General features: G+C 42.4%; 1 protein-coding gene across 1 annotated transcript in view; it reads right to left on the bottom strand.

Annotated features, from left to right (window-relative positions):
• SGSM1 (small G protein signaling modulator 1) overlaps window positions 1-19,064 on the bottom strand; it is a 333,454-nt gene that overhangs the window by 85,318 nt on the left and 229,072 nt on the right. The window contains exons 10-13 of the mRNA XM_075320055.1: window positions 18,619-18,686; window positions 11,836-11,999; window positions 8,104-8,233; window positions 1,427-1,565 (exon numbers count right to left, since the gene is read on the bottom strand). Of these exons, the coding sequence (XP_075176170.1) occupies window positions 1,427-1,565; window positions 8,104-8,233; window positions 11,836-11,999; window positions 18,619-18,686 (501 nt within the window). The remainder of the gene's footprint in view (window positions 1-1,426; window positions 1,566-8,103; window positions 8,234-11,835; window positions 12,000-18,618; window positions 18,687-19,064) is intronic.

Here is a 19,064-nt window from a genome sequence, read left to right as displayed (position 1 = left end):
CTTCTTTTGATACACAGCCAAGATAAGGGGGGCTGTATCCGTGGGCTCTATCTGTGCTGGGTATCAGAATACCAGGGGGACCCTGCACTAATTGCTTTATTTACTTATTTTTATACCTAGCTACTGACAAGCATACAGCGTCTGTCAGTGATTGCAGTCAATAGGATAAGGCACTTCTACTCAAAAATAATTGCTAGGGTGCTCAGGTAGCTTTCCGAACCATATATAGCAAAATATAAACAAGGCACTCCTAGGTCCAGTGAAACAATATTTTTTATTATTAAGGGGTCAGTGTAGTTGGACGTTGCGGCCCAAACATGGCCGTCTAACTACACTGAGCACTTAATAATAAAAAATATTTTTTCACTGGATCTAGGAGTGTCTTCTTTATATTTCAGTGATTGCAGGCAGACACTGTCACACAGACTGGGGCATGTCTGACTGCAACCAATCACAGAAGACAGGACGGCCGGTGGGCGGGGAAAGCAGGGAAAGCCTTGTGTATTTGATTGTGGCACAGGAAGTGAATGTGCGACCCGGAAGCAGTGTGTTGCCATGATACCAAGCCTCGGTGAGTATGAAGCTCTCGCTTCATTCTTGTTTTCTTTATTTTTTTTATTTTATTTCTCGAGTGCCGAATCCGGATCAAACACCCGGAATCCCAGGCCCGGGCATCTTTGAAACTGCGCAGACCCGGACTTTTACAGTCCGGGTACACTCAGCCCTAGTCTTTACCAAGTAGGCATTGCTCATAGGGTAATAATCAAGAGCAGCCTAAGCACACGCTCCCAAAGAATCTTGTGATCACCACCATTCATTGGTGAAGGTCAGAAAAATGTACCACTGAATTAAAAGACTCATACGGCAGATTAAAAAACAAAAAGGAAGATGGAATCCTCAAGAGAGCAGTGGAAAGAAAAAAAAAAAAGCAAAAGTTGGCCACATATAACATGGTAACATGTCTTTAAGAGTGCAAATACAGTTAATAATTATACACAAATTCCTCTGGCAGCGGCTTACCTCTCAAAGTACAAAAGGAGCAGCTGTTGGAGATCCAACCTGCCAAATCCTTCTCTCTCTATATACATAAGACAGTAGGACAATCCTGACGATATCGGTGGGTTAGTCAGACGTTAACTCTAATGTACAAAGGGGCCTTTACACAAGCTCAGCAAAAAATCAATGAAAAATGTGGCCAATGCAGAATTTATTTAGAAAGTAAGTTCACTTTTTTTTGTTTTAAGTATTTTTCACAGGTTGTTAATCTTAGATGGACTGAAGCAAATAAAACTATTTTTTGTTATAAGTCCACAATTTAAACAATAGCCCAAATTTATTATTGATGGAGCATTAGACGTTGCCCCTGCTTATTGGCAAAAATCAGCGATGTTGAATTATTTACTTATGCAGAGCTATCCAAACACACCTCTCATGATTGCATCCATTGGATGGCCCTCCATCCGAAGATCCACTTTGAGAGCAAGAGGAGCAGGAGGATTTGCGAGTACTAGGTTGCCACATTGAAGGTAACCCAACCCCCTGAGGATCTATGAAATCCTGAGGCACTAAAAAGGAAAATATTATTAGAGAATACACCGAGAATCCTGATAAAAACAAATTTTCATAATCTGGAGCAAATCACTGCTGGTGATAGATTTGATTTAAAAGGAATCTCTCAGCAAGTTTTTGCTACTTCATCTGAAAGCAGCATAATGTAGGCAAAGACATCCTGAATCTAACGATGTATCATTTAGATTACTGGGTGCAGCCATTCTGATATAATTAAAGATTTTAGATTTTGCATGTAGCAATGTTGGGAGGTGTCCTGCCCACACCAGGCTTTCAGTGTAGATTTCAATAGACAAAAGCTGCTAATCATAGAAGGGGTAGATTCGAACTTCAGCTCACAAGCTCCTCAGTCAGACTAATGATAAAGCCAGGATGCTCAAATAACATTGCAGGTAAAGAAAAACACACTGAGATAAGAGACCCAGGACTGTAAACTGAATGTTAACTCTTACAGCATACTGTCTTTAGATTATATAGCAACAAACCTGCTGACAGAGTAACTTTAATAAAGCTATTTGTTATACAATCATGAATGTGCACTGTCCATGGAAAACAGGAAATATATCCATAGTGTCTTTTACGCAAAAGATTCAATTGGGAGATCATTGAAGTTTTACAACACTGTATAAATTCATGGCATCTTCAACAAGAAGTCTAGCCTCTGTTAAAGTAACGTAGACGTAATCACAGGCTATACTTATATTAAAATATAGCAAGTACTTAAACACACTACCTTTTAATAGTGCAGGGCCATCAGAAAATATGTAAAAATATATGAAAAATATAATGTATACGCTGACCACCCTGAATTGATTTACTCAAGTAATCGTATTTTACGTACTTTTTTTGGGTGAATGTGTGTTCAAGAAATTGATGCCAGTGGTCACAAAAAGATAAAACACTTTTTGTGCTATATAATAACCATGTCGGGAACATAATGACAGTGTCAGGAACATAATAACCATGTCAGGAAAGTGCACATTCTATAATCACCACATACCATCAGGAACACAGCCAGCATTTTAATCAATATAATTTTATTATATTATTTCAGGATTAGAAAAACATGATCCCTTTAAATGCTAGCGCAGGGTCACTCATACTGGGCAGTTGAGATGCAGGGTCACTCATAGCGGGCAGCCGAGATGCAGGGTCACTCATACTGGGCAGCCGAGATGCAGGGTCACTCATAGCGGGCAGCCGAGATGCAGGGTCACTCATAGCGGGCAGCCAAGATGCAGGGTCACTCATAGCGGGCAGCCGAGATGCAGGGTCACTCATAGCGGGCAGTCGAGATGCAGGGTCACTCATAGCGGGCAGCCGAGATGCAGGGTCACTCATAGCGGGCAGCCGAGATGCAGGGTCACTCATAGTGGGCAGCCGAGATGCAGGGTCACTCATAGTGGGCAGCCGAGATGCAGGGTCACTCATAGTGGGCAGCAAAGATGCAGGGTCACTCATAGCGAGCAGCAGAGATGCAGGGTCACTTATCGCGGGCAGCAGAGGAGATGCAGGGTCAATCATATTGGGCAGCCGAGATGCAAAGTCACTCATAGCGGGCAGCCGAGATGCAGGGTCACTCATAGCAGGCAGCCGAGATGCAGGGTCACTCATAGCGGGCAGCCGAGATGCAGGCGCAATGTGGCTTCTCCATGAAAGTCACAGTTTAAACAAGCTGTTTTTTTTAAGTAATTAAGTGTGTATTGCATGCTTATTGTTAACGCTTGCTTGGTTCCTGCATGATATCGCAGACAGTAACAATATGCAATCAATCTAGAATCATTTTGTTATAATCCATTTGACGTCCGACTAAGCAGCAATGAAGCAGAATCGACTGCTGAATGTGACTCTACCCTCACAGATAGAAGCGGCAATTTCTGAAAAGCAGGTGTTTCATGTTCATTCATAACAGTTATGATTGAACAGTAATTGAAAGAATCTGCATAACCCATATTGATTAAGAGGCAGCACAATTTATTACCCACAATTCCAACTCTTAGAAATTAGTTAATGTAATAGGAGAAGGGAGGGAGTATGAACTGGTAGCCATCATGTAACCACTTGTTGAAACTGTACAGCAGCATATACAGAGAGACAGATGAACAGATAGACAGATGGAAAGACAGATGGATAGACAGATGGATAGACAGATGGATAGACAGATGGATAGACAGATGGATAGACAGATGGATAGACAGATGGATAGACAGATGGATAGACAGATGGATAGACAGATGGATAGACAGATGGATAGACAGATGGAAAGACAGATGGAAAGACAGATGGAAAGACAGATGGAAAGACAGATGGAAAGACAGATGGAAAGACAGATGGAAAGACAGATGGAAAGACAGATGGAAAGACAGATGGAAAGACAGATGGAAAGACAGATGGAAAGACAGATGGAAAGAGAGTTAGGTCCAGAAATATTTTTTTATATCAGCTGTTTCCAAAACATTTTCAAGATAGTTATATAATCAATATAGGCATTAAAGGGAACCTGTCACCAGATTTCGCTTTTATAAGCTGCGGCCACCACCAGTGGGCTCTTATATACAGCATTTTAACATGTTTAATAAAAGAACCCAGGCCGCTGTGTAGAACGTAAAAATCACTTTATAATACTCACCTAAGGGGCGGTGCGGTGCAGACTGGTCGTATGGGTGTCTCCGTTCTCTGGTACAGGCGCTTCCTCTTTTGGCCATCTTTGTCTTCCTTCTTCTGAAGCATGACACATCCTACATCGTGCACACTAGCCGGCATTTAGGTCCTGCGCACTTTGCACTTTGATCTACACTAAGCAGGGCAGTTCAAAGTGTTGTAGTGCGCCTGCGCGGGACCTCAATGCCGGCTAGTGTGGATGACGTAGGACGCGTCATGCACCCAGGCTTCAGAAGAAGGAGGACAAAGAAAGCCGAAAGAGGAGGCGCCGGTATCGGAGAATGGAGACACCTATCCATCCTGCCTGCACTGCACCGACCCTTAGGTGAGTATTATAAAGTGATTTTTACATTCTACACAGCAACCTGGGCTATTATATACAGCAAGTTAAAATGTTGTATATAAGAGCTCATGACGGTGGACTGTGGTGGCAGCTTATAGTCACCAAATCTGGTGACAAGCTTCCTTTAAGTACAGACTCTCAGCTTTAATTTAAGGGTATTCACATCCTAGTTGGAGTAAGGGATTAGGAATTACAGCTCTTTAATAAGTAGCTGCCTCTTTTTGAAAGGTAATTGGACAATTATCTCAAGAGCTCTTTACTAGGCTTCATGGGCTAGTCCGTCATTACTCCATCAATAATTAAGCAGATAAAAGGACTGTAGCTGATTCCTAGTTTGGCATTTGCAATTGGAAGCTGTTGCTGTGAACCTACAACATTTGGTCAAAGGAGCCCCCAATGGAAGAGAAAAAGAGGTTGAAAAATAAGGAGGAAATCCATCAGAGAGGTTGCACAAATATTAGAAGTGGCCTAATCAACAGTTGGGTACATTCTGCAAGAAACAAAAAAAATACAGAAGAGCACACTGGTGAGCTTGGGGAGTCAAAAGAGCCTCAACGTCAAAAGGAGACAACAGTGGTGCATGATCACAGCATCATCAAGAAAATCCTCTTCACAACATCCACCCAAGAAAGATCACTCTGTAGGAAGTATGTGTTTTAGTATCTAAGTCTACCATACAGAGAAGACTTTATGAGAGCAAATACAGAGGATTCACCACAAGCAAACCATTAATCAGCCATAAAGGAATGGCAAAAGTACATTTAATTTCAAATCCCTATCTTTTTTATGCTATAATCTAAGGTGTTGTCTAATATACTTGTATTAAACATTTTCTGCACTTCCCTAACTGCTTTAGATGTTTGTTTGAAAAGTATAATTTGGCCTTTCTATTTTAAAGGAGTGGTCTGAAGGCAAAATTAACTTTCACTGTGCATTGAGAAAGAGAGCAGGGACAGAGCAGAACGGAACACAGAAGGACAGACCAGCCCCTGAAACAAGTGTCATAATGACGCTTTGCTTCAGGGAGGGGCAGAAGCTGCGGTCACTGTCACCGACTGTGCCCCTGATGACACTTTGTTTGAGTGTCGCAGCATGTACTGAGATTTTCAACTGAATCATCATCAGACAAGACAGAAAAAAAAAAAAAAAAAGAGAATAGCGGTTAGATAGTGTAGTTGGGGAATGGTAGGGAAATTTTAATACAAGTATATTATAAAATAGCTTAGATCATAGCATTAAATAAGTATTTAAAATGAAAGTTACTTTTGACTTCAGACCGCAACTTTAAAAATAGAAAGGCCAGATTACACTTTGCCAAAAACATCTAAAGAAACCAGCACAGTCTGGAAAAGCATTCTATGGACTGATAAAACGAAGATCAATCTCTTCCAGAAAAATGCATGGTGATGGCTTGGAATGGCTCATGATCCAAAACACACCACATCCTCTGTAAAACATGGTGGAGGCAGTGTGATGGCATGGGTATGCATGGCTTCCCATGGCACTGGGGCACTAGTGTTTATTGATGGATGTGACTGAAGACAGAAGCAGCCGGATGTATGCTGAAGTTAACATGGCTATATTTTCTGCTCAGATTTAACTCAATTTAGCAAGCTTGTTTGACAGCGCATCACAGGACAGGCTGACAATGACCCAAAACATACTTTGAAAACAACCCAGGAGTTTATTAAGGCACAGATGTGGAATATTCTGCAATGGCCGAGTCAATCATAAGATCTGAACTCTATCGAGCATGCATCTCACATACTTAAGACAAAACTTAAGGCAGAAAAATCCACAAACAAGCAACAACTTAAGTCAGCTACAGTAAAAGCCTGGCATAGCATCATAAAGTAAGAAAGCTAGCGTTTGGTGATGACCATGGTTTCCAGACTTCAGGCAGTCATTGCCTGCAAAGGATTCTCTACAAAGTGTTAAAAATGAACATTTTATTTATGGTAAACTAAATTTGTCCAATTAATTTTGAGCCCCTGAAATCAGGAGGTTTTCTTAAAAAATGATTGCAATTCCTAAATAATTCACAGTATATTTTCGTTCAGGCCCTTTAATTAAATCTGAAAGTCTACACGTCCATTGCATTTCAGTTGTAGTGGCATGCAGAGGCAAAATCCCAAATATTTGGTCACGGTCTAAGTATTTCTGGACCTAACTGTATATACACAAATTACAATACTGGCCAAAATGACCAGAATATGTTAAAATACGTCATCAGGTTTACTTGGAAAGATGTTGGTACCAGAACATACAAAATCAAAGAAAGTGTGTAAAAGCAGACCCGGCATGTCAGGGGTATGGCAACACTTCTCAGCATGTGTTTGGACCACTGAAGTTTGACTTGCAGGACTCATATGGTAAGACGAGGTGGAACATGGGGAATGTGTTAATGAAAGCTGAAAATGATGATGCACGGTAACTACAAACAAAAGAAGAACATAATGAAAATACTATACAGTCATGCCTGCATTACTAGTCGATGACATACAATGAACAAGGGAGACTTTAGTCTTTATCTAAAGTATTTCAGTTTTAGGCCCTGTGCGCACTAGAAAAAGGATTTTTCTGAAGAAGTTTCTCAAGAAATTTCTGGAGAAATTTCTTGAGAGTGAAAGATTAGCGCACCTGCATTCAAAAAACGCACCAATAACGCATGCGGTTTTTATATGTTTTTGACGCGTTTTTCCCGCAGGTTGGTCCCTGTGTTACTTTGCCATAATCTATGGCAGAAAACGCAGTTACCTGCAGAAAGGAAGTGACATGCTCATTCTTTTTCTCAAGAAATTCTGCAGAACGGTTACAACCATTTTCTCAAGAAATTTCTGCATCAAGAACGTGGGTAAAAACGCAGTGTGCGCACAGGGCCTTAGACTTTTGGTTAATTCAGTGTTAAAAAATAACTAGTAAGCAAGTTATTGTATGAAACGAGTTTCCACTACATAATAGGGTTTTGTAGGATTTCAATATCAATGACCAATTTGTAGGACAAGTCATCAATAACAAATAGGTGGTTGTTTTTAACTTCTACCACCCCTCCTTGATTAGCTAACCGAAGATGCTGCAGTGCACTGGAAGTAGCACAGCTCTGTTCATTGTGTAGTGACTGCATATGTTACCAAGCTCTCTACCATACAAATACATAGGTGAGGGCTTGCAGTACCATTCACAAGCACTACACAATGTACCACTTTTGGTGCACTGAAAAATTAGTGGTAGAAACCCCTTTAATTTGGTAGCTATTTATAACATGCATTTACTAAATACTTAGGGGCTTTATCAGATTACAACAATAAAATGTTATTGGAACCAGCTAAGGAATGCATAAGACAGAATAATTTTGAAAATGATGTACAAATTACAAATAAAAATAAAGGTGTTAACAACCGTGGCGAAGCACATTGTCACATCTAAAAATATGTGTCACTACTATACACATTCTGTCCATATGTATGTGTGTTTACACACGCACGCACGCACACACACACATATATAAAACCTCATGTATTTGTTCATACCAAACTCGGATTGACTCCCTGGGTATATTATTCTGAATACATAGTCTGTTGCTTCATCTTCTTCCTTATCAGAGGTGGACTCTGAAGAACCCTGAGGACTTCGCTTTCTCAGCTTGGGAAATACTTTACCCTATGTTATGTAAAGATGATTAAACATTAGGCAAAATTTGACACAAATAATAAAATGTTTAAAATGATTTTCTTCAGCATTTTTACATGTCAGACTTCAACAACAAGTCTATGTTTATATTGTTTTAAAAAAAATGATAAAATACAGTACAATGATAAACAATAGTCAGTGCTTTATCGATTACTGATGCAAAAATGAAGATGGAGCTACATTGCACATCCATATTTCAGCATTTCCGCCTCCATTGTAAAATCAGTTCTATAATAGGAAATTTGCCACTGGAAGCAAATCTTAGTAAACAGTACATTGGATCATAGAGTACAAACTTGTAATCAGCTTTAGTAATCACAGATCGGTAACTTCACGTTTACATATGTATGGTATGAGATAGTAAGAAAATTGTTTTACCCTTTATATCCTTGTAGAAAATTCAATAACCTTAATATAAATCACCAAGGAGACGTAATGGAGTCCTTGCATTCTGTTAAAGAGGACCTTTCAACAAACTGTTCATATTGAACATGGAATACATTTTTATTTTACATTTTTGCCTCTCTGTTGCAGAGATATTAGCAAAGTACTTGAAACCAATGAGTTAATTTTTGTTAAGTCCAAGTGGGTGTCATTAGATAGTTTACACTGTACTTTTTCCTCCTGTATGATGGTGACCCATCATAAGCAGGCAGTAACACAGCAGAAAGAGGGACACATCTCTACAATCGCAGTATGAGAGAGGTCATGATACAGTTCTGTTCCCGTGTCTAACCTCCAGCATGATTAGAAAGTGCAGCTTAGTTTAGTTGTGGCGTATTATAAACCATCTCATCAGCTCTCTACCTCCCATAGCCCTTATATTTAGCCACACTGACACATGCAGAAGGTTAGGGCAGGAGATCACGGATGTCTCACATTATATGCCTCACGCAATGAGAAACCTGAGTTATGCTATGGTGGAGGCGTGTTCTTCTTGTCTTTGAGTATTGCTGCCCGCTTATGATTAGCCAACATCATACAAGTGGAAAATATACATGCCCCAGTGCAAACTGTTCAATAACATCTTCTTGTACTAAAATGAACTCATTAGGGGCCAAATACCCTGTAGACTGTGAGCCCTCGCAGGTAGGGTCCTCTCTCCTCTTGTACCAGTCTGTTTTTGTTATGTTCATGATTGTTGTACTTGTTTTTTTTATGTACCGTATTTTTCGGACCATAACACGCACATTTTTTCCCCCAAATGTTGGGGGAAAGTTGGGGGTGCGTCTTATGGTCTGACTGTGGCTGCGGGGAATGAGGTGCTGCGGTGGAGCGGGTCATCGGGGGCACGAGCAGGCTGTAGCAGCCTGCTGTGACCACGTGGGCCCGCTCATTACATATGCACGCCCATCCTCCCGCCCATTTCTCAGAGCAGAAGCCGGCGCTGACAGGTGGGCGGGAGGATGAGCGGGGACGCGCGCATAGTAAAGAGCCGGTCCGCATGATTACCCCTGGCAATTACAGCCTGGAGTGATCATGTGCAGCTGTATTCACTGCTCCCTGCGCGTCATCATCAGCGCGGGGTGCAGTGAATCAGTACACTCACCCATCCCCATGTGTGGAGCCGTCTCCCTGCACCACGCGATGTCTTCCTGTCTGTGTCGGTCAGGTGATCTGTGCTGATCAGCTGATCGGCACAGACAGGAAGACATCGCGTGCTCCAGGGGAACGGACACACACACACACACACACGTCAATGGTGCAGAGAGGAAGATGATCGGTGCTGCACGGAGTGAAAAAAAGGTGAGTATAAACGTTTGTTTTTTTTCTCTGTGCTATAGGATACAGGCCATTTACCAGGATGGTATATGAGCACGATGGGGCATATAGCAGGATGGGAGTATATGAGCTGGATATGGGTATATGAACAGGATGGCAGTATATGAGCAGGATGGATGGGGGGTATATGAACAGGATGGGGGTATATGAACAGGATGGCAGTATATGAGCAGGATGGATGGGGGGTATATGAACAGAATGGCAGTATATAAGCAGGATGGATGGGGGGTATATGAACAGGATGGGGGTATATGAACAGGATGGCAGTATATTAGCAGGATGGATGGGGGGTATATGAACAGGATGGGGGTATATGAACAGGATGGGAGTATATGAACAGGATGGGAGTATATAAGCAGGATGGATGGGGGGTATATGAACAGGATGGGGGGTATATGAACAGGATGGGGGGTATATGAACAGGATGGGGGTATATGAACAGGATGGGGGTATATGAACAGGATGGGAGTATATGAGCAGGATGGATGGGGGGTATATGAGCAGGATGGGAGTATATGAGCAGGATGGGGGTATATGAACAGGATGGGGGGTATATGAACAGGATGGGGGTATATGAACAGGATGGGGGTATATGATCAGGATGGGGGTATATGAACAGGATGGCAGTATATGAACAGGATGGATGGGGGGTATATGAACAGGATGGATGGGGGGTATATGAGCAGGATGGGGGTATATGAACAGGATGGGGGGTATATGAACAGGATGGGGGTATATGAACAGGATGGGGGTATATGAACAGGATGGGGGGTATATGAACAGGATGGATGGGGGGTATATGAACAGGATGGGGGTATATGAACAGGATGGGGGTATATGAACAGGATGGGGGTATATGAACAGGATGGGAGTATATGAGCAGGATGGATGGGGGGTATATGAACAGGATGGGAGTATATGAGCATGATGGATGGGGGTATATGAACAGGATGGGGGTATATGAACAGGATGGGGGTACATGAACAGGATGGGGGTATATGAACAGGATGGGGGTATATGAACAGGATGGGGGAATATGAACAGGATGGGGGAATATGAGCAGGATGGATGGGGGAATATGAGCAGGATGGATGGGGGGTATATCAATAGGATGGAGGTATATGAACAGGATGGGGGAATATGAGCAGGATGCTGGTATATAAGCAGGATGGGGGTATATGAGCAGGATGGGGGTTTATAGCAGGATCATATACAAGGCAGGAGGATCATTACCAGGATGGGGTACCTTAGTAGAGAATTTGGGTACATTACCCCCATAATAGTGTCAGCAGCAGATCCTCGCCCCATAACAGTGTGTCATGACCACATTTTTTTATTTTCCTATTTTCCTCCTCTAAAACCAGGGTGCGTCTTATAGTCCGAAAAATACGGTATACCCTTTTCACTTGTAAAGTTCCATGGAATAAATGTCGCTATAATAACAAATAATAATAATAATAAAAAAAATACTTTAAATCTTAATCTCTCTCAGGCGAAATTGGAAAAAATAAATACAAAAATACAATGTTATATATATATATATATATATATATATATATATATATATTTCCGTTCTGCAGCCACCATGTGTGCCATTGTATGTTCAGATCTACAGAAACGTCCTATTTAGGGAGTCCCTGAATAGAGCATGCAATACACGTGGGATACACATGTGAAAGGAGCCCAGGAGAGCTGTTTAAAATGTCAAGACATAACGTACATTTTGAGTGGATCTGCCCTTTAAACCTGGTGATAAGCAAATATCAACAATGGACTAATATCTAGAATACCTTTCCTCTTTGGGACCACAATGGAGGATCAAGTTGCCCATGTGGGAGTAGACCATTTTCTAGACAGGAGAGAAACTGGAGGAGATGTCCGCCACGAGGAAACCTGAGGGGTGGTCTTTGTATTCCATCTTGACTGACTAAAACTACGGTGCCACCACTGTCTACTGGATATGGAAACAAAAATTCAGAAATAAGCTTCTGCGTTAATATTGCCTGACAACAACAAATTGATTGCTCATTCACACATTAGTATTTTTGCATCAGTGTTTGTATGAAAAAGCCAGGAGTGGAACAGAAAAAACTATTATTGTAAGATTGACACCAGTTTTGTTGACACTCCTTGTTTCTACATACAAATACTGTTGAAACACTGATGCAAAAATATTGATGGGTGAATAAGTCCTTAGCTAAAGTTATCACAAACATACATAAAAAGATCACCGATTTGGCAAAGAGCAAGAAGAAAATGTAATCCAATTCTTTAACAGTCAAGTGTATCAAACTATAATATATAGAGACCATTGGCAAAAAAATCCAATGCAAAAGATCTAAAGTATGGCAAATTAAAGAGGGACTATTGTTTTAAATTTACAATTCATAAATCAATAAAAAAGTCATGACTCTCAATTCATGAGTATAATTTGTGAAAATCTATATTCAGTGGAGACAGACTTTCCTATAGTTGAGAAAGGGCCCACAGTTGCTGCTCATAATATTCTTTGAAAAGGTGGAGAAAAAAAATGAAACATTGCCGCTAAACCTTTATAAGAGCCTGAACTGTAATGTTTGTGTAGCACCCCTGTGGTACCAGGTGCCACAAATGTGAACGGGGAAACCCAAACCCCGGAATATCCGTGTCAGTCAACACACCAGCACCTTCAGGCCACATACACACAACCCTAATTCCAGACTGGGAGACTGACTAGCAACAGGTAAAAGGGATGGGCACTGATTGGATAGTCGCCACCCAATATGTAGGGAGAGACCCAGAGAGGGAAGGGGCCAGTGGTCAGTTGGAAAGTTGGCGGGAGGAAGTGAGTGAAAGGACCTAGGAATGAGGAGAGAGGAGAGTTGAGAGTAGAAGTCGCAAGAGTGAAAGAGTGAAGTAAAGAAAGAAAGGTGCAGCAAGACCTGAAGTAATAACTGAAAGCTATAACAGGAGTGAGGGACTGTGGAGTAAGTAACCAGGACTCCAGGGACCGTGGTTGTGGAAGTGGAATACTCCAGGAACCACGGAGTGCCTGTAGACGTCTGGAACCTAGGCTCACAGGACTCAGCACGAGGCGGGGTGCAGACCCTAGGACAGCGAGACACTTTATGGTCAACTGTTAAATCTGCCAGGCGATAAGATCTCCAGGGTCCATCGCCAACCAAAGAGTCTAAAGCATCAGCAGCAAAGAGGGGACCGGGGATTGACCCCCTTAAATAGTCCAGGCTGCCTGCAATAGGACCAAGACAGAAAAGGAGAAGTTCCCAAGAAGCTCTAGGCCACCGGAGCCCAATACAAACGAGAGTGCACAGAGGCCAGCTACCCCAGGTCATAACTGGCACCGAGAACAAGGGGAGCGGGAACATCTGGAAGTGGCACCAGCGGGTCCAAGCACTAAAACAAAGTAAAGACAAGGCAAGTTAAAACTGCAATACTGGTGTGGACTGTTTCCTTATCGCCTCCGTACACATACACTGACTGTTCCCTACTATAACTCCCATCATCCACTGCTGGGGCCTAGCCCTGCTTGTGGAGGGCCCAAAACACCTAAGCTGCACTACTCCATCAACCCCAGCAAGACCCTGCTGCGGTGGCTTCAAATAACCTGGCCGCACACTGCAAGTGACGTAGTCAAAGAACTCTTTATTATTATTTCTCCCTTTTCTTTTATTTTTAGCCCTTTTTTATTGGACCGACCCCCAAGGTCACGGAACCGGTCATTGACTGCGACCACGACTGTTCCCCCCTACGCACCACGCGCCCAGGACAGAGTACCCACAGCCCTGGGGTGTCACATTTGGGGATTGTACCGGGGTTCTGTTGTCTGGAGCTCAAGCTCTAATTTTTCATGGAAGTCATGTCAGAGTTCGGGTGCTGTTCATATGTTAATAAAGTTTGTAGAAAGGCTGCAGTGCCAATCAACAAGCTTTGGCATGGAGAAGATGACTGGGGTCCCCCCTATTTTTGATGACCAGCGCAGCCCAAGCAGACACCTGAGAGCTCCAGTCCTTAGCTCTCTGCTTTACCTTGGATTGTTATCAAAAATAGAGGGGACCCCACACTGTTTTTTAATATTATTTCTTGAACTATTTAAAAAAAAAAACAAAAAACAGACTGAGATCCACCTTATTTTAGATAACCAGCCAAGGTAAACTAGACAGATAGGGGCTGGTATTATCAGGTTGAGAAGGCCCATAGTTATTTGCTTGTGAGAAATTCCGTACCTGCCGCTGGGAAGGATCAAATAACCATGGGCCTTCCCAGCCTGATAATACCAGCCCCCATCTGTCTGCATTACCTTGGTTGGTTATCAAAAATAGAGGGAGACTATGACATTTTTTTTTTTTTTTAATTATTATTTAAATATATAATTTAAAAAAAACGTGTAGGTTCCCCTCTATTTTTTTATAACCAGCCAAGATAAAGCAGACAGCTTTATTTTTTTATTTATTTTGTTTACTTATTTGCAATCTACATTTGTTTGAAGGGCAATTTTCCTGCTCTTACCCCGATTTTATTTACTTTTGCAGCCCCCTAGCCTTTACTACTACCATTTACAGCAACAAAGTTCGAGTCCCAATTGACTTATATGGGATTTGGGGTGAAGTTCAAATCAAGTGGGAGTCCCGAAATTTTAACTAAAGTCCACCTAAACCCAACTTACATGGGTTCCTCATCCCTAATCCTAACTAAATAAAAGGACAGTTTAGACCTTTTGCGGACGTGATGTAGACATAAAAAAGTTAATGAATAACATTAAGTTTATGTGGTGTGACTTTGTGGATTAAAGGTGTAAACATTCAAACTATGAAAATTGCTAATTTTTTTTACACTTTTGTCAAATGTTTGATATTTTTTATAAATAAATACAAAACAAATTAACTTAAATTTACTGTTAAAGTATTCTGTGTACTGAGAAAAACAATTTCAAAATCACTAGTATATGTTGAAGCATTCCAGAATTATTGCCACATAAAGTAACACGTCAGATTAAAAAGAAAAATTGATTTGGTCTCCAAGGGATTAAATCATTAGCCAGCTTTAGTCTGCAAATCAAACATGTAAAAATGACAAGATATGCAACAATAAATAGTACAGGTCAGGTTACTTCTTAAATTATGTAATTTATTTTACCCTTGGTTGAAAGTATGGTTATATTAATACTTACTCCTGCCATTGGACATGAGGTACAGAATATTAACGTGTCTTTCTCCTATTTACTGTAAGCTATTTCTTAATTGCAGGTATTTTCCATTTTGCTTTTTTTTCTATGTTTATATAGAGCAAGTCTTCGGACTAAAAAAGTTAAACCTCCTTAACCCCTGCTGTTCTAGCAGTGCTGCTTCGTTCTTGTAGACATGGCTTCAGCAGCAACATCACAAAGGCATATACCTGCTGCAGCCAATGACATGGATCAGTGTTCATTTCTTTGATGACAGCACAGTTGATGAGCCCAGTGATTACCAACAACGGTCATGTGCCACAGTCCAAATGTCAACTAATATTCCTTATTTCTAATGCTAATCAGGGTGCTAATTGCACCCTTGGCATGGCCAAGCAGCTTCAGCGTACACCCGCCTCTTTCTCTAGTGATTTATAAAACTTGCTTGCCCAGAGCCAGTGTGGCCTTTGGAGTAACCTGGTGCCTTTGGTCACTCACGGTCAGTCTCCAGATCTTAGCATGTGCAAATAGATCTATCCTCTCTGCTGTGGCTGAGTGTAATAGAGTATAATAGAGCAGCTGCAGTCGGGGAGACAGAGTGGTGTCCACACATTCAAATCTAGAGCCTTTGACAGTAGGTGAGAGCAAGTACCAGCTTTCTTCTATGTTTTGGTGGTGTGGGGCGGTGGGGGGAGGTATGGAGGGAGTTTGGGTTGACAACAGACATTCTTTTAAAAGGAGGAAAAATACCTTTAAATATTTTGACTTAATGTCTACAAAATTACACCCACTTATATCTAACAGCCCACTAAAGTTAATATCTAGTCACACTAATGTGTGGCAGCAACCACACTGAAAGTAGGTCTATTTTCAGCAGGTGCCCACAATGGGTAAATAACATGCTCTGCATGACATAAGGAATAGAATATTAAAAGTGTAACCATTGTTTTAAATTGTATTTCATAAATCAATATTGCACATGAAAATAAGGAACTTTGTAATATATTTTATCACATTTGCTTCTTTCTCTGCCAGAATTGATGTCATTATCAAAATTCTCAATTCTGGGGTAAAATCTATATTCAGTGAAGACTTTTCTATTACTGAGATAGGAGATGGCAGCTGTTACTGATGAGCTTCTATGTGGATAGAAAAGGAAGGAGGGGCGGAGCTCTGCCTCTAGCTCCTCAGTCCTCCCATTGTCATAGAATCCCATCAGCACCAACTGTCCTCTATTATCTCAGTAATGGAAAAAGTCTTCACTGAATACAGGTTTTACCTAAGAAGTGAGAATTTTGATAATGACTGTGTGATGCCCCTGGACTAGTCAGGTCGTCACAGGGTACTGCACGCTCTTTATCTCCCAGTGCAGGACTAAAACCCTCTTGGTTCTGGGTTCCCAACTCGCAGCACTGCCTCCATCAGCATCCAAAATCCCAATCACACCTCGCAACACACCCTGTCACGCACACCAGTGGGCTGCTAAGCTGGAATAGGGCCGCCCACCTAGGGGTCAGGCAGGGAGGTGGGAGGTGACAAGTGAGTTGGCTCCAGTGGAGCGAAGAGTGAGTTGTGTGGTAGCCCTCAAGCAGTGAGGATCTTGGGGAAGCTGGGAATTGGAGCTCCCAGGAGAGAAGTAGATTCGGTTGCAGATGGTGGTCTGGACCCGGAGGAGCAGGAGACCCGGTCGCGGGATATTGGGACTGGGTGTCTAGCTAGTCGAGGAGGACGGTCGGCAGCTGCAGTTCAATAGCCAGTCTGGGGCCGAAAGCACTGGACCCTAGGTTGGGGAGAGGCTTCAAGCAACCCGGCAATTAACCTGCGGAGGACAGGGCCTTTACGGACTGTCTCCATGAAGCTCAGAGATCGGGGGCACTAGCGCAACAAGGGGGATAGGGCTTTCCAAACAAAGCAGCCCACTGAAATCCCAAGCATGAGCTCCTGAGAGCAAGCTCCTTTACTACCCATAGTAGGGAGTGGGGCCGGACAGCTTTAAGCTTACGGGCCACTTGAACACTTCTAAAATTATGTGCATGGAGGCAGGCTCCGGACCATCAGGCAGTACTTCAGGGGACGGAACCCGGACAAGCTCCTCCAAGAGGGCAGTGGCACCCAGAGACTTGGTTTACCACATTGTCAGCGTCTGCTTTCCTTCTGAGGGAGTACCTGATCAGCCCCCTGCTACCCGCGAGTCTGCGCTCCCCCTGCAATCCATTCCACCATCCAGAGTCCCGGGGCCTTCCCCTACCCATGGAGGGTAACGTCATCAGGCTGCTCCACTCCATCACCCCGGGTACTCCCAACGGCAGCGGCGGTACTCCCTATTACCGCACACCACGAGTAGTGTTCCGAACTATCTAATTCCCTTGTAAATAACCCTCCCATCACGTTTTAGAGTGACCCTGAGCCCCCGGATCCGGAGACCCTCAAGCCACGAGCAGCGACACCCGGGTCCGAGCGGTTAGACCGCTGCTGGTGCGGTACACGTCTGAAGCAACTGATCAATTCAGAGTGAGCTACCCAGCAAACTACAGTGTCTGCCTCTTTTTTTAAGCTGAGTCTTTAAAGGAAACTGGGGATCAATGCCACGCTTATCACCAATGACACATAAAGGATATTATTCCAAGTCATTTATTTGAAGCATAATACACAGTTTCCTTTAAACTCATCTCCACAATTGCGGGTCCGCAGCTGTCTCAACCAGCGAATATGTGTTGTTAGGGGTGACCTCTTCACAACATCTATAGGAGATTGCACCTTGTATTTATTTACACCTTGATTTTATCAGTTAAGACCCTATGCGCCTGTCTTTCCTCCACAGTTTTGATACCTCTTTTTTTAAGCTATTATTCCTCGAATTAAGGAACCAAAGCTTTCTGTATTGGGGAGCCTATCTGAAAGTCATGCTGCCCGTAGGTGTGGGCAGCAGAAATTGCCTGGTAGGTTTTCTTTAGGACCACATTCCCCAATTTCCTAATAGTTCCATCCAGAAAGATAATGGATTATGTCACAAACCATGCACAACCATGTTTGGAATTAATAGACCAAAGTCACACAAATGTATGAAAAATCAGTGTCTATGTGTCATCTAGCACCTTGACTTGAATTGGTCCTTGTGCTGTCCGTATGTTATCACATTTGCATACAGACAGCAGATGGACATTTACTACGCTCTTCTGAATGAGCCGCAACAAAAATAGTTTAGTTCAAAGTATGGCAATGCTTATTAGAGATCACAATTTGTAGATGATCATTAGGATATGGTGGAACTAAAAATTAGCAATACAAATTTGACAAGTCTATAACAAATAATATGGCGCTATCTTGTATATGTGGACCAAAACTTTTCTTTGCTGAACTGTAAAAAAGAAAAATGCATTAGTCTTATAAAAGTATAAAAGTATTGAAATACCTTGTTGGTGACAATGGAGATACACAATTTCCTCAAGACGAATAGTCATTGCATAGTCCCAATAAACACTAGAAAATAAAAAAGACAAAAATATAGGAGAATGTTCAACAATTTAGTCTTGCTGCATATATTTCCTTTTATAGGTTTCCTAGCTCCAATGTGTTGTGTACACCTTAGGCCGGGGCCACACGGGGACTACTGCAATCCCCTTGCATGACACTCGGCTCGTGCTGGCAGTACAGCAGAGCCGAGTGTCATGCATGTGTCCTTGCAACTGAGGTCCGTTCGTGTGAGCAGACCTCATCTGCGGGGGGCGGGCCGGCACTCAGGAGGGGAGGGAGGGATTTCTCCCCCTCTCTCCTGCGTAGCCGGCTTTTGCCATTCTTGCACTGCACTGGCAGTACACCGGTGTACCGCGAGTGCAGTGCGATTTTTCTCTCGCCTCA

The sequence above is a fragment of the Anomaloglossus baeobatrachus genome, chromosome 1 (genome assembly GCF_048569485.1).
Source record: "Anomaloglossus baeobatrachus isolate aAnoBae1 chromosome 1, aAnoBae1.hap1, whole genome shotgun sequence".
Lineage (NCBI taxonomy): Eukaryota > Metazoa > Chordata > Amphibia > Anura > Aromobatidae > Anomaloglossus > Anomaloglossus baeobatrachus.
The sequence above is the reverse complement of the archived record's forward strand: the minus strand, read 5'-3'. Positions and strand labels throughout refer to the sequence as shown.